The 15,431-nt window shown below is 38.2% G+C and overlaps 2 protein-coding genes across 8 annotated transcripts in view; both read right to left on the bottom strand.

Annotated features, from left to right (window-relative positions):
- Window positions 1–4,408, bottom strand: part of ADGRG7 (adhesion G protein-coupled receptor G7) — a 97,691-nt gene extending 93,283 nt beyond the window's left edge. Inside the window, exon 1 of the mRNA XM_045501796.1 lies at window positions 4,209–4,408. Within this exon, the coding sequence (XP_045357752.1) occupies window positions 4,209–4,284 (76 nt within the window). The 5' untranslated portion in view covers window positions 4,285–4,408. The remainder of the gene's footprint in view (window positions 1–4,208) is intronic.
- An 849-nt stretch (window positions 4,409–5,257) lies between these two features.
- The window catches only part of TMEM45A (transmembrane protein 45A), an 80,601-nt gene continuing 70,427 nt past the window's right edge, over window positions 5,258–15,431 (bottom strand). For 4 of the 7 annotated variants that reach the window (XM_045501790.1, XM_045501788.1, XM_045501791.1 and 1 more), the window contains exons 5-6: window positions 9,973–10,118; window positions 5,891–8,378 (exon numbers count right to left, since the gene is read on the bottom strand). In XM_045501790.1, coding sequence (XP_045357746.1) covers window positions 8,207–8,378; window positions 9,973–10,118 — 318 coding nt within the window. In that variant the 3' untranslated portion in view covers window positions 5,891–8,206. Of the gene's footprint in view, window positions 5,779–5,890; window positions 8,379–9,972; window positions 10,119–15,431 lie in introns of those variants that run through there. The other 3 variants (XM_045501794.1, XM_045501792.1, XM_045501793.1) reach the window with 1 other exon arrangement.

The following is a 15,431-nucleotide window of genomic DNA, read 5'->3' as shown; positions in this document are numbered from 1 at the left end:
GACAGCATAACTGCAGAGTGAATTATACTCAAATGAAGTGATTTTATTTTATTTGAATGTGATGCTTAATTAACTTAGGCTGGATCTGAGAGGCAAAGGAACCTAGGCCAGGTTCTGATCAGAGGAGAGCGTTGTTCCGTTCTAAATTGCTAGGCCCCTTGTTTACTTGGGCTTTCTTATGTCTATATGTTTTAGAACCTGTGTGTATTTTGGCTTCAGACACAAATCATTAGGTAGGGATTATTTGGGGTTCCACCTCCAGCTTCTTAAACTCTTTAATCCTCCCTCAGCCCATTTTAAAATGGCAAAACAGTCCAAATTCATGGGAGGAACCAGGTAAAAAGTGCATGTCTCCATTTTAACATTTGGTGTCAGTCATGGTAAGTCCTCCCACGGTGCACACACGCACTGAACAATGTTGTCTCTGCTTTAAAGCAGCAAAAGCTGAGATATACTGGCATCTAATCTCAGAGCTGTGAGTTGAATTACCTTCAAAAGACAGTGACCTAGGGGTGCCTGGGTGGTTCAGTTGGTTAAGCATCTGACTGTTGATTTCAGCTCAGGTCATGATCTCACAGTGGGGGAATTAAGTCCCTCATCGGGCGTGGAGTCTGCTTAAGATTCTCTCTCTCTCTCTCTCTCTCTCTCTCTCTCCCTCTGACCTTCACCCCCTCTCTCTCAAAAAAGAAAAAAAATTAAAAATAAATAAAAATAAGAGAGTGGCCTAGAATTCATTAGGCTATCACCTTAATATCTTTAAAAATTGAGTAGTCTTATCCAATAGGAAATATATGAAAAACAAAGTGCAAGATAACATCAAGTTCAGAAATCTTTATACTTAGAAGGAAATATATTTAAATATCTTAAGAGCTAAAGAATAATGAAATTCCATCAAGTGACACGACAGCCTGGGAGGGGGTGGCAGATTTTCATAAGTAGGCGGAAAAGACAGATAATTTTAAGTATGACTCCAGCTCAGGATGGTGCCTTCCCTGTGCTTTAAAAGAATGTGAGACAGCCTGTGTGGAGGGTCTGATAGAGTGACCATAAATAACAGAATTCAGCATGAGCCTATAGGATCACTGTCAAGAATCCTGTTCCATTCAGTATCTGGGTCCAAAAGCTCAATTAGCAGACTACGTATTTCCTAGCATTGCGTGTTGTAAACAAATCACTTCCTTAACAGTAAGCCTATTTTATCATGGAAAGACTCAGAATTAAGTTATGTGGTTTTTTTTCTTTCTAATTTATTTATTTAAATTTAAGTCAGTTAACATACAGTGTAGTATTGGTTTTAGATGTAGAACCCAGTGATTCATCACTTACATATAATACCCAGTTCTCATCCCAACAAGTGTCCTCCTTAATGCCCATCACCCATCTAGCCTATACTCCCACCCACCTCCCCTCCAGCAACCCTCAGTTTGTTCTCTGTATTCAAGAGACTCTCATGGTTTGCCTTCTTCTCTGTTTTTATCTTATTTTTCCTTCCCTTCCCTTATGTTCATCTGTTTTGTTTCTTAAATTCCACATATTGAGTGAAATCATATGATATTTGTCTTTCTCTGACTCATTTCACTTAGCATGATACACGCTAGTTCCATCCACATTGTTACAAATGGCAAGATTCCTAATCATCAAAGCAGGAAAGAGTAGCCAATGGAAAAAAGAAAGTCTCTTTAGCAAATGGTGCTGGGAAAACTGGACAGCAACATGCAGAAAAATGAAACTCGACCACTTTCTTACACCACACACAAAAATAAATTCAAAATGGATGAAAGACCTAAATGTGACAGGAAACCATCAAAACAGGAGAAAACAGATAGCAACTTCTCTGACCTCGGCCATAGCAACTTCTTACTAGACATGTCTCTGCAGGCAAAGTAAACGAAAACAAAAATGAACTACTGGGACCTTGTCAAGGTAAAAAGTAATGTTGAAGAGAATCAAACTCATGATATTTTTGTGTTAAGAAATTATACATGTTTAGAATTTAGGTATTTCTAATTTTAAAAATAATTTTGTCGGGGCGCCTGGGTGGCCAGTCGGGTAAGCGTCCGACTTCAGCCAGGTCACGATCTCGTGGTCCGTGAGTTCGAGCCCCGCGTCGGGCTCTGGGCTGATGGCTCAGAGCCTGGAGCCTGTTTCCGATTCTGTGTCTCCCTCTCTCTCTGCCCCTCCCCCGTTCATGCTCTGTCTCTCTCTGTCCCAAAAATAAATAAACGTTGGAAAAAAAAATTTTTTTTAAAAAAAATAAATAATTTTGTCTATGCTGAATAGTCTTGCAAATCCAATTTATAAATGTTTAATTGAGTAACAGATTTAGGCTTATGATTATAAGTTGAAATCTCACTAAGTTTATACACTGTAGCAGAGCATTTAAGAACACTTAAGTTTCACCACATCTGTAAGTTTAATACATTAGATTTGCAAGAATAACTGAACAACTTGGGAAGGTTTGTCAGTTAATTGAAGCACCCTTCTTAAGAAGAAAATCAAAGATATTTAATTCATAAACAGAGTTTAAGATGTCTAAAGAGAAATCTAGTTATCTAAGTGTAAAATGGTGTCCTAACATCAAAGTCTGCCTAAAATTGAGGGTTTAAATTTGCAGGATTCAAAAATAGAAATAATAATATTCATAAATTGAACTTAAAATATTTAAAAGGATTAAGTTTTCCCATCTTCACTGGTTTAGTCCAGCAGCCTAATCATTCTAGTCACTGCACATCTCTTAAAGTACCTTTTCAAGCTTAAAGCAAAAATCTCCCCTCATTGCCATTATATAGGGGAAATTCTTTTATTTTATGCTTCTTCTCTATTTTCTCAATCTTCTCTATCTGGAATTCACCTTAGACAGAATATAGAATTTCTGGATTGATTCTTCACGTGTACGAACTTTTCTTTCATGGTTTTTAATCTATCAAGTCCTTATATTTTGGGAGAATTCCTTACTTCTCAGCTTTTATTTTCATTGTTCCTGTAGTCCCTAGTGACTCCTATACCACCTTATGAATCCACATCCCAAATACAACCAATATAGCCTCAACTGATGATCATTGTAGTGATAAAATGATGTGGAGTACACCAAAAGTCATGACACAATCTCCCATTTCAACAATGAGCCAGAAGTTAATGCAATCAGAGGCTGCACTGAACATTTCCCAAGCAAAGGAGATTGGAGGTCACGGAAATCACCGAAGAGCTGGTGTCACATCAACAGTGTTGATATTGGGCTGAGTTATTTAAGGAGTTTCTTTACTTTACTCATGGCAAATGAAGCTTGGGATACCCACAAAAGACGTTTGACAAAAGCTCAGGAATTGAGACCCCAGGGTTTTGGAAGAGTTGAGATACAATACAAATAAAAATAAAGGAAGGCACTTTCTCCCACCCCTTCCTTGGTGAAGGCTTCCATGAAGTTACAATAATGGCATTCAAATTTATAGGGGCACCTGAGTGGCTCAGTCGGTCCAGTGCCCAACTCATGAGATCTCATGGTTCATGAATTTGAACCCTACATTGGACTCTGTGCTGACAGCTTGGAGCCTGGAGCCTGCTTTGGATTCTGTGTCTCCCTCGCTCTCTGCCCCTCCCCCACTCGCACTCTGTCTCTCTCTCAAAAATAAATAAACATTAAAAAATAATTATCGTTCATTTCAGGCCCTGGAAGCAGAGAGCCCCAGACCGTGGGTTTAGAGCTGAACCAAATGTTCCCTACCCCTACCGCCTCCCCCTCCCCCCCACCCTTCTTGAGAACGCATGGAGTTGCATCTCACTTGCACTCTGTCCAGAGACTGAAGGAACAGACATTTGTGCTCTCTCATAAAGGCTGCTAGAATATTCGCATTTACCAGTTTTCAATATTCCAGCTTTAATCTGGTTTAGGCTAAGTATTCCGAGTGTCCCTGCTCAGGCCTAAATACCAGCAATATCATTTTCGTGAATGGCAGCTGACAGCTCTTTTGAAACAAACTTGCCAAAGTTACAGAAACTTGCTGGACTGGAAAAGATAGAGGATATGCGTGATGCAGAATGCCATGATCACGTGAGGACATCACATGCCTGTGGACATTTCATATGCCAGAAATGCACTCAGGTTTATTGTATTATTCAAAATAAGCCCTCAAGCACCCACATCAGTTGTTTTCAACACTTACATAAAAAAATGGAAGTGTCCAGTTCTTTGGCGTAAAGAATCCACTCACCTCCCTCTCCAGTGTCACTGTGAAAATAGCAAATGGGACAGGTGTCTGGATTTGTCAGTGCTTTCTGGAATGCCATGGAGCTTCAAGATTTCATTGCCCATGTTTCACCTCCAGCTGCCCACGAGGCTGCCTCTTTCTTTCATATTCAAGTCAGTCCTCAAGGATCCCTGAAGGCCTCCTTACCTTTTCTACCTTTTCTGTCACGGAAGAGACTGGCCTTTCCAACTAACATTGTACTTACTAAATCATCTGTCTCTGGTTTCACTTTGTCTCAGAGATTGTAGATTCATGAAATGTGATAGCTAGAAAGTGCCCCATGACTCATCCAGTTCAATTCCCTTACCTTAAAGAGGACATGGTGATTTCTAAAGCCCTAGAGGCAGGTTAGTCGTAATGTCAGAATTAGAAATGAGATTTCTTGACTCCCCACTAAGGGCTGCTTAGTCCAAGTCTAGGTAAGAGCTCTGACTGTTTACCTGGGTATTCCATAAAATGCTTTTCCTTATTTTAACCCCTCCGCTATTTCAGTAGAAGGGACGGTATGGTGGCTATGCTATGCTGTTTAATGACATTTTACTCTATAGATGACATCATAACTCCCCTTTCCCAGTCTCCATAGCTTTGCATCCATGTGTCCTAGGGATCGTTTTTCTTGTCTTCCCTAAAAGACTGCACAACTCAGGATGACTTCTGGCTTACTTTTCCCAGGGCAGAACACAGGTGTTCCAGAATTTGTCACAAAGCTCCTTCTTCGTGATGCAAGGGTGAGGTGTAGTTGCATTAAAAAAACAAAGACTTGGGGCGCCTGGGTGGCGCAGTCGGTTAAGCGTCCGACTTCAGCCAGGTCACGATCTCGCGGTCTGTGAGTTCGAGCCCCGCGTCGGGCTCTGGGCTGATGGCTCAGAGCCTGGAGCCTGTTTCCGATTCTGTGTCTCCCTCTCTCTCTGCCCCTCCCCCGTTCATGCTCTGTCTCTCTCTGTCCCAAAAGTAAATAAACGTTGAAAAAAAAAAAATTAAAAAAAAATTAAAAAAAAAAAACAAACAAAGACTTGAGGTGTCTGAACCAAGGTTCCTGCATTCCTTTATTTCTCATTGCAACAACAAGATAAACAAGTGTAATTCCATGTTTAATGAATTACAAATGATAGCAAGCCCAGGAACCTTGAGCATATCTATAAGGTAAATAACACATTTTTCTTAGCATGGGCATCAGACTTAAAATCATCTGGAAACAGTCACTCCAGGCCCCAAATACCATGACTTATGTGCAAAATGCATTTATCATCCAAAGTACTTACAAATCTAAAAACAAAATATTTGAATTCAAATACTTTAAGCAAATTGGAAATACAAACAATACACCAAGAATCATCCTCAGCCACCTGTTCTCCAAGCAAAAGATCAAAAAGCAAAACCATGAACAAAAATATTCCAAAAAAGAAAAGTTCATCCAGAAAGACTAGATGGCCCTCAAAATCACATCTCTTCTTCTGATTCTTGTTCTCGTTCAGTATTTTTCAGGAGTCCAACTTCTGAGGAGCAGAACCTCTTAAGTCGAGATTTAACCAACCTAAGGAGAATGAAAGGCATCTCATGTTATGCTGTCTAATAAAAACCCAGAGTAATGTGTATCTATAATACAGCAAACTGCAAATTATCTGTACAAATGGGAGAGGCAACTCAAAAAAAATCACTTTTATTTGACTTTGGAGCTACATGAAACCTTTTTGTGGACTAAAGCAGTGTATAAGTAAACAGATACAATATAGCTTGTATCATGTATGACATGATTGTTGAGTTCATTGTCAGAAAATGCCTAATTATTCATAGCTTTGATCATTTCTGAAAGAAACAAGAGAATCTCTGGACTGCAGCAAGCCCAGAAGAAACCAAGCTCAGCTGAGAGCTTTTCCATCAAGTCCACACCTTGCTATGCATTACAAAAAGGAGCCCTCTCCTATAAAGGAAGTGCATGAAGACATCTCCTTCCCGTGTCAAAACTCTAGTCAGGTCTGTCCCAAATTGTGCCTTCAGAGGGGTGCTCTTGTGCAGGCCAGCATGCTCAACTGCATGTGATGGTCCATGTAGTGATCCATGATTAACTAAGAAGATGCAAGAAGTGCCCTCCACCACTGTGATTGTTTTCATAGATTAAGAGATCTGTGGGTCTGGGGGAATCAGCAAAATAATTTTTGATATTGGGAGATATGAAGGTTCTTTGTGGCAGACTCTCCACTTCTCTGATGTAATAAGGACTAAGCAAAGCTTTCCCTGTGCACGATTATTTGTAAAGACATTGTACTACGACCATATCAATAAAACATAGTTCAGTTCCAAAAATACACGGGAACACACACATTTGATACACCAAATCATCAAAATCATTATAATTTTGTGTTAAACTTCACCAACCTATCTGCATCTTTACCCTTATTTTCTACTGCCTGTCTTCTTCTTCCAGTGAAGGTCTGGCCTGCCCCTATAAACATGTAATGACTTTACTTGTTCTCTGGATCTCACAAAAATATAAGCATCATAAAAGCAAAGACTTCACCTTATTTAGTGCCCTAATGCTAGCCAGAGCCTGGTACATAACAGTGGCTCAACACACATTTGATGAATCAATGACCTTTGGAACAATCTGCTAGGAGTTCATATCACTCACTTATTCGTAGAGGTTAATTCTCTTTCAACTCAGCATTAACTCCTCCAATAATACAACAAGCAAGTAGTAGTAATAAAAACTATTCACTCATCAAGAGCCAAAGAAACCAATCAAAATAATTTGCTTTGATTATTAACTGACTATTGATGTTGCTCCCAATGTCCTAGGCTCTTCAAGGCACTGTTTTCATGAAAGACTAATAGTCTTAAATAAGTTAAAGTCTGGGAAATGTTTGTGTCATTTTTTAAATTCACATAGTTATCTTTACATTGCACAACCTCAATACATGTAAATGAAATGGATTGTTAATTCATTAATTAGATTCATTCTTGATGGCTCTTACGGAAAATAAAACAAAGACATGGCTACTTATTACAAATTAATTGTTAACACAGACCCTAGTGACTCCTCCTGTTTCCCACTCCTTCTTTCTGGGTTGTATTTGCTGTTGTGACAGCCACCAAGCTGACGCATGTTCAGGTTCTATCTGTATCCTATAGCCCTAGGTATTGGCACATGCATAAATGGCCAGTGCAGACAGGTTAAAAGCTGGAAGGGTGAAGAAGAAGTGCAAATAACTGCCAGTTTCCAGAATGATACAAGTCCAGGATACTAAGGTCAGGATGTGTCTGAGTTTTTGCTCCCATATGTACTCTGCAATTAACAAGAGAAAGAGCAGAGGGTCCCCTGAAAATCCATCACCTGTGACTGAATTACAAACAACTTCACACTCAAACTCTGAAAAATAGATTGTCAAAACTGCTTATGATTATAGGACTGAATTAGCCTACATGTGACCTCACTGAAAGTCAGTACTGAATCTTCATGACATTTTGTAAGTTATTCCTTAAGTTTATATCAACATACCTCATAACATGAGCTCTTGGTCTTATATTTCCAAAGCAATATGAGAGCAAAACTGAAAAGCATCTGAAACATGATTTCCAAACAAATAAAGCCCATACTCATGTAACTGAGTAGATCTATTAAAACTGCAAATAAGTGTTTAATGAATACCTACTGCATGTTTGATGGCATGCCAACAGCCATGTAAAATATGAAAAGGGTCTTTTCCTTAAAGTGATACAACCTAGCTAGCAGATAAGACTGGCTAATAGTAAAGATAGATCACAATTGTTAAAATGAGTAGTAGCGACTCAAGTACTATCCAAACTCATGAAGGGAAATGAGGGCTAGAATTATCACAGAAGTTTTCATAGAAGATATGGCGTTTGATTTGGATATGCCAGGTAGAGGGGACTAAGTGGTCACAAAAGATAAAGGTGTCTGGAGGTGGGGAGTGTTGAGAAAATAAACATGGAGTTTCAGGTTTCTAGAAAGTTGTAAGTGGATAGGAGGGGTCTGAAGCCTTTTGAAACAGGAAGAGACAGTAGTCTTCTTTTGGCCATGGAAGAGAGCTGACATGAGCTAGAGAGGCTCCTTGAATGTCGCCTTTATTCTTGGAGGCTGCCCAGCCCCTAAGGGGATGAGGCCCAGATGTCAGCCTAGAACAACAGGAAGAAGCAAAGTTTTACTTAGTGGCAGAGCCAGTCTTAACAGCATGCTTTGGGGGAATGATGTAGGACCAATAGAGATCAGTCAATGAGAAGCTAGAATCTCCCAGTACCCAAAAGCACTTAGACCTCTAGAAGGAGGTAACTACAGATCAAAGTAAGCTGACCAGGAGCCTAGCAGAGACATCTGGGAGTTACACAAGGAAATGGTTCCCTTACTAAGAGACTCAGCACCAAAGCTGCTTCAGCAGTGAAGCTCAAAAAAGCACAAAGAAGGACGGGTGACCTGGGAAAGAAGAGTAGAAAGCTAGTTTTTGAAGATGCTGAGACCACACTGGGCCTAGAAGCAGCTACTGCATTTTATTTATCTAGAGAACCTACTAGATGTATACTGTCCAATATGGTAGTCACTATGCATATACAGATATTTAAATTAATTTAAATTAATGTGGCACTAGGCACATGTCAAGTGTTCAATAACCACATAATCAAGTAGTTCATGGCTACCAAATGAAAACTGCAGATATAGAACATTTAGATCAGTGCTGACATCTGCAGAATTAAGTGTAGAGTCTGCATGCTTAATAGTTGGGATCAGCTAGACCCATTGTGATTTGGTATTAGCTACCTTAAAGATAGGAATCATGTTCAACTTTTTCTATTTCTTATTCTTCAAGATGAAGCTTAATTCTCAAATATGAGGAAGCCTCCTCTGGGCTCCAATAGTGCTTTGTTCTACTATTTCCACCAATTGCACTGTATCTAAATTGTCTGTTTCTCCCCATAGGGTCTATACTTTATGCATTTTTTGATACAGAAGGAGGAGGAGGAGGAGGAGAACAAGAAAAATAACACAAAAAGAATAAGAACAACAAGAATAACCTCCACTGCACCCTCATTATGTCCTATGCATACATTAACACACATTTCTTATTTAGGTACTATTATTTTTCCCATTTTGCAAACAACAAAACTGAGACTTAATGTGGTTACATAATTTGCCCAAAGTCATACAGTTGATAGGTAGGAGAGCTAGGAATATGTGTTTTATCAATCTGTCTGTTATATTGCTCTTCGTTCATTGTGAAACATTGAATCAGAGTCTTTCTAAAAACAACTGAATCTTACTTTTAGAAATATTAGAGTAAATGTCAAATTAATCACATACTCATATTTAATGGGAAACATTAATGTTGATCGAAATGTGACACTAAGCTTGTGAATTGCTAACATTAATGTACACATGGGCAAATGGAGGGCTCACTGCAGGTATGGAGAGGCCCATTTGGAAAAAGAAACAGCATATGCAAAGACACAAAGGCACAGGAAAGTGTTGAAGGGAGACACATAGGTCATAGGTCAGAGAGACAGCTGAGACACTGTTGAGCGAGTCTAACTTTAAACCAGCATTTATTCTTTCAAGGGGGGATTTCTGGGTTTGCAGATAATTTTCTGCTACATTACCCTGTCTTGTGGAATACTAAAGAATGAAGTCCCCCTTTGAACTTAAGTTCAATACTTTTGAGTCTTGTTGGTCATATACCAAGGAATAGAGCTTCCATGAACAAAAAAGTCACTAACTTACCAAGTAACAAAGGCATAAATCACTCCAACAATGACAATGTGTAATGTGTAATGCCAACAAAAGCATGTGCTGAGAAACATAATGTTGTCATGATCCATTGAATCCCATGCAGGACCTCCACTAGGGGGATAAAGGACAAAACCAATCTGTAATTTAAAACAAAAAGCACATATTGAAAATAATCAATCACATTCCCAATGATAGCACATTTCAAAACGTTTGGTTCCAAGATCAATCTTAACTAAGACAACTCTAATTACCTGAGATGCTACAGATAGGTCATCAGGTTTCACTGCCTATTTAAGTAATACAGATAGTATCTACCAGGTCATAATTTCAAAAAAAACATTAAGGACATTTGAAGATGAATTTTTAAAATGTGGATAGTAATCATCTCTGTGGATTATGGACTTTCAGAGAATGTGCCAGGTTTCTAAGTTGTGCAATTTCACTCAGTTATTTCAAAATTAGAATACAAAAAGATTTTAAAATAAATGCTCACAGATAACATTATATTCAATGATAAAAGACTGAAAGCTTTTCCCCTAAGATTAGCAACAAGATGAGAGTGTCTGATTCACTACTTCTATTCAACATTGTACCAGAAATTTTTAGCCAAAAATTAGTCACGAAAAATAAAGGGCATCCAGATTCTAAAGGAAGAAGTAAAACTTTCTACATTCACAGATGATATAGTCTTATATAGAGAAAATCCTAAAGAATCCATACACAAAAGAACTATTAGAGCTAATAAATGAATTCATCATACTTGCAAGACACAAAATCAACACACAAATTCAGTTGTACTTCTATACACATGCAATGAACAACCCAAAAATTATGTTAAGAAAACAATGTCGGGTGCCTGGGTGGCTCAGTCGGTTGGGCGTCCGACTTCAGCTCAGATCATGATCTTGCGGTCCGTGAGTTCGAGCCCCACGTCAGGCTCTGTGCTGACAGCTCAGAGCCTGGAGCCTGTTTCAGATTCTGTGTCTCCCTCTCTCTCTGACCTCCCATTCATGCTCTGTTTCTCTCTGTCTCAAAAATGAATAAACGTTAAAAAAAAAAAGAAAAAAAAAGAAAACAATGCCACTTATAATAGCATTGAAAAAAATAAAATACTTAGGAATAAATTTAATCAAGGAGGTTCAGGACTTGTACATTGAAAACTATATAAAACATTGTTGAGAGAAATCAAAGCCTAAACAAATGGAAATACATCCCATGTTCATGGACTGGATGATTTAAAATTATTAAGATGTCAATAACACCCAAAGCAATCTATAAACTCAATGCAATCCTTATCAAAATCCCAATGGTTTTTGTTGTTGTTGTTGTTTTTACAGATATGGAAAGCTGATCCTAAAAATCATATGGAATTTCCAGGAACCCATAAACAACCTCAAAAAAGAAAAAGTTGTAAGAATTACGAAGTTGTAGGAATTATGCTTTTTGATCTCAAGACTTACTACAAAAACTGCAATAATCAAAATAGGGTGGTACTGACATAATGACAGAAATATAGATCAATGAAATAGAATTGAGAGTTCAGAAATAAATCTATATGTCTGTAGAAAATTCATTTTGATAGGAGTGCCAAGGCCATTCAATGGGTAAATAATCGTCTCTTCAACGAATGGTGCTGGGACAACTGGATATCCACATACAAAAGGATGAATTTGGACCCTTACCTCACACCACATACAAAAATTAATTCAAAATTGGTCAAAGACTAAATATAAGAAGTAAAACCATAAAACTATTAGAAGAAAACATAGGAGGAATCTTCATGACCTGGGATTGCTGATGACTTCTTAGATATTACACTAAAAGTACAATCAACCTGGGGTGCTTGGGTGGCTCAGTCGGTTGGGCAACTGACTTCGGCTCAGGTCATGATCTCACGGTTTGTGAGCCCCACGTCGGGCTCTGTGCTGACAGCTCAGAGCCTGGAGCCTGCCTCAGATTCTGTGTCTTCCTGTCTCTCTGCCCCTCCCCCACTCACACTCTGTCTCTCTCTCCTTCAAAAATAAATAAACGTTAAAAAAATTTTTTTAATAAAAGTACAATCAACCAAAGAAAAAATACATAAATTGAGCTTCACCAAAATTAAACTTTTGTATTTCAATTGACACTTTCAAGAAAATGAAAAGACAGGGGCCCCTGGGTGGTTCAGTCAGTTAAGTGTCCAACTCTTGATTTTGGCTCAGGTCATGATCTCAAGGTTCATGGGTTTCAGTCCCACATCAGGCTTGATGCTGATAGTGTGGAGCCTGCTTGGGATTATTTCTCTTCCTCTGTCTCTGTTCCTCCTCTGCTCATTCTCTCTGTCTCTCTCTCAAAATGGATAAATTAACTTAAAAAAAAAAAAGAAAGAAAATGAGAAGACAGCCCATAGCATAGGATAAAATACTGCTGAATCATATACCTAAAAGAAGTCAATATCTAGAATGTATAAAGACCTAAAACTCAACAACTAAAAGACAAAAAAAATATATTTTTTTTAAATGGGCAAAGGAGTTTAAGAGACATTTCTCCAAAAATAGGTATACAAATGGTCAATAAACTCATGAAAAAAATGATGAACATTGTTATTAGAGAAATGCAAATCAAAACCACAATGAGATACCCCTTCACACCCACTAGGATGGTAATAACACTAATAATGACAAGTGTTAGTAAAAATAGGGAGAAATTGGATTCCTTATAAATTTCTGATAGGAATATAAAAGGGTGTAGTCATTGTGGAAAACAATTTGATAGTTTCTCGAAAAGCTAAGTGTAGAATTAATTATCACATGCCATTCCTAAGTATATACCCAAAAGAACTGAAAAGAAGTATTCAAACAAAAACTTGTAAACAAATGTTCATAATAGTCAACAGTTGAAAACAACCCAAATGCCCATCAACTGATGATGAATTAAACAAAATATGGTATATCTATACAATGGAATATTATTAAGCTATGAAAAGTTATGATTCATAATACATGATACAACATAGATTGATCTTGAAAACATTATTTTAAGGGAAAGAAGCCAGATACAAAAAGTCACATATTGTATGATTCTGTTTACATGAAATATCCAGAGTAGGTAAATCCATAGAAAGAAAAAGCAAATTAGTGATTATCAGGGGCTAGGAGGAGAATGAAAGAGAATGGCTGCTGAATGATTCCAAGGTTTCCTTCTGGAGTGATGAAAATGTTTTAGAACTACATAAAGGTGAGAGTTGCACAATATTGTGAATGTACTTAAATGGCACTGAATTATATACTTTAAAATGGTTAATTCTATGTTATGTAAAGTTTATCCCAATAAAAAATAATATGATAGAGAAGATACGTAGATGATGATGATGATAGATAGATAGATAGATAGATAGATAGAAGACTTGGACAGATGATGGACAGATGGGGGGATAGAGGGATGGACATCTGTCAGATGCTAAAAAATTACAATAACAAGATACTTACATGGATAACTGGACAAATATCCACCATATATTGGCTAACTAAATGTCAGTTATGCTGCTTGGGAGTTTTCCTTACAATGGCCCTGCAATGATGTATTATTATCCCATTTTGATGTACTATTATCTTCATCACCCAGATGAGAAAATTGGGTGGTTTTGTAATTTGCCCAAATTTACACATCTAATAAATGAAATCTTACAGGAACAAAAAAGGCATTTAATCCATAACATTGAGTGAAATTTTAGTTCCATTTCTGTATGAAATTTCAAATAGCCTGAGTAAATCAGGAAAAACCAAGATTTGGGCCTTAATCACTTGTTCCCATTTCCCATTTTAAAGAATTCCCTTTAGTTGGAAAGAGAGTTACCATTTGTACCACTTGGTAGATGTACCATTATGTGTGGGGCACCTTAACTTCACTCATGCATGTAAACTTCATGATTATCTTCAGTCCTCATAATAACCCCAAGAAGAAGATATCACTATTCCCCTGCTTTTCATGCCCTCCTTTTGCAGCCACTAATGGAAGGTGATAGAGAAATTCTGTGTCAAGGAAGGGTCTTTTAGAGGACAGTTGAGTGTAATGAACTATGGACAAGTTCCACAATTCCTATTTGTCCCACCAATGTCCTTCCAGTGCCATGATCCATCTATCTCTGCTTGGGGAGTGATTTGCTATAGCTCCCAGAGGTAAGGGTTAGCAGCTGTTGTGGGTTAAACTGTGTCCTCCAAAAGGACATGTTGATGTCCCAATACTGGGTGTCTGTGAATGTGACCTTATTTGGAAATAGGGTTTTTTCAGATGTCATCAAGGTAAGATGAGGTCATACTGGATTAGAATTGGCCCTAAATCCAATGACTGGTGTCCTTATAATGGAAGGCCATGTGAAGACACAGGTACACAGAGACACACAGGTGTGACTATGGAGGCAGAGGTTGCAGTTATGCTGCCATAAGCTGAGGAATGTCAAGGATTGCTGACAACTCTCTAGGATAGTGGCATAGGACAGATTCTCCCTTTGGGTCCCCAAAAAGAAACCAATATGCTAACACCTTGATTTTTGGACTTCTGGCCTCCAGAACAGTGAAAGAATAACTTTCCATTGCTTTAAGTCATCCAGTCTTTGGGACTTTGTTTTTGCAGCCCTAAGAAACTAATACAGGAGCTGGAGTGCCTAGGTGGCTCAGTTGGTTGAGCGTCCGACTCTTGGTCTCGGCTCAGGTCATGATCTCACAGTTCGTGAATTCAAGCCCCATGTCGAGTCTGCACTGACAGCACAGAGCCTGCTTCAGATTCTGTCTCCTTCTCTCTCTGCTCCTCCCCTGCTTGCTTTCTATCTCTCTCAAAATAAAAATAAACTTAAAAAAAAAAAAAGAGAAAGAAACTAATACAGGAGCTAAGACCAAAATAAGCAAAGGAGAATCACTTATCCTAAACCTGAAGCCTGGACACATTAGTGGTTTTTCATCCATCTTTCAAATCCCAACTCAACTTTACCTTCTGGTAAGGCATAGAATATACAGTATACACTCATGAGATAAATATGGTGGAACCAGACTTCAAGTCCAGGTCTGCCTGACCTAGAGTCTCACAGACTTCTCCTTCCATGCCATACTCACAATTGCTTTTTGGAGCACTCAAAATAAAACATCTCTTTAAGTCACCTTCATTGGTCATCACCAATCCTACCAGTCAAATGCTTAAAGAGAGACTTTGAGCGCCTCTCACTGCCAATCTCATTGAGACCCTTATAGCCTGAAACTGAAAGCTACCATGAAGCCTATGAGTACAGTTAACTGATGTGATTATTGTGAAAGCCATAGAAACATTCCCAAGTCATTTCAGGCTAAAAGCAAGTGAATTAGGAAAGCTGAAATACAAAGGCCAAAAGATGCCACAACTCATTAAATTTTCCTTTAAATATAGAATCAGCCATTACTCTTTCATTTAATATTCTAATTTGTTTCCTAATGTAAAATTTC

The sequence above is a fragment of the Leopardus geoffroyi genome, chromosome C2, assembly GCF_018350155.1.
Source record: "Leopardus geoffroyi isolate Oge1 chromosome C2, O.geoffroyi_Oge1_pat1.0, whole genome shotgun sequence".
Taxonomy (NCBI): domain Eukaryota; kingdom Metazoa; phylum Chordata; class Mammalia; order Carnivora; family Felidae; genus Leopardus; species Leopardus geoffroyi.
This window is presented reverse-complemented; position numbering and strand designations above follow the sequence as displayed.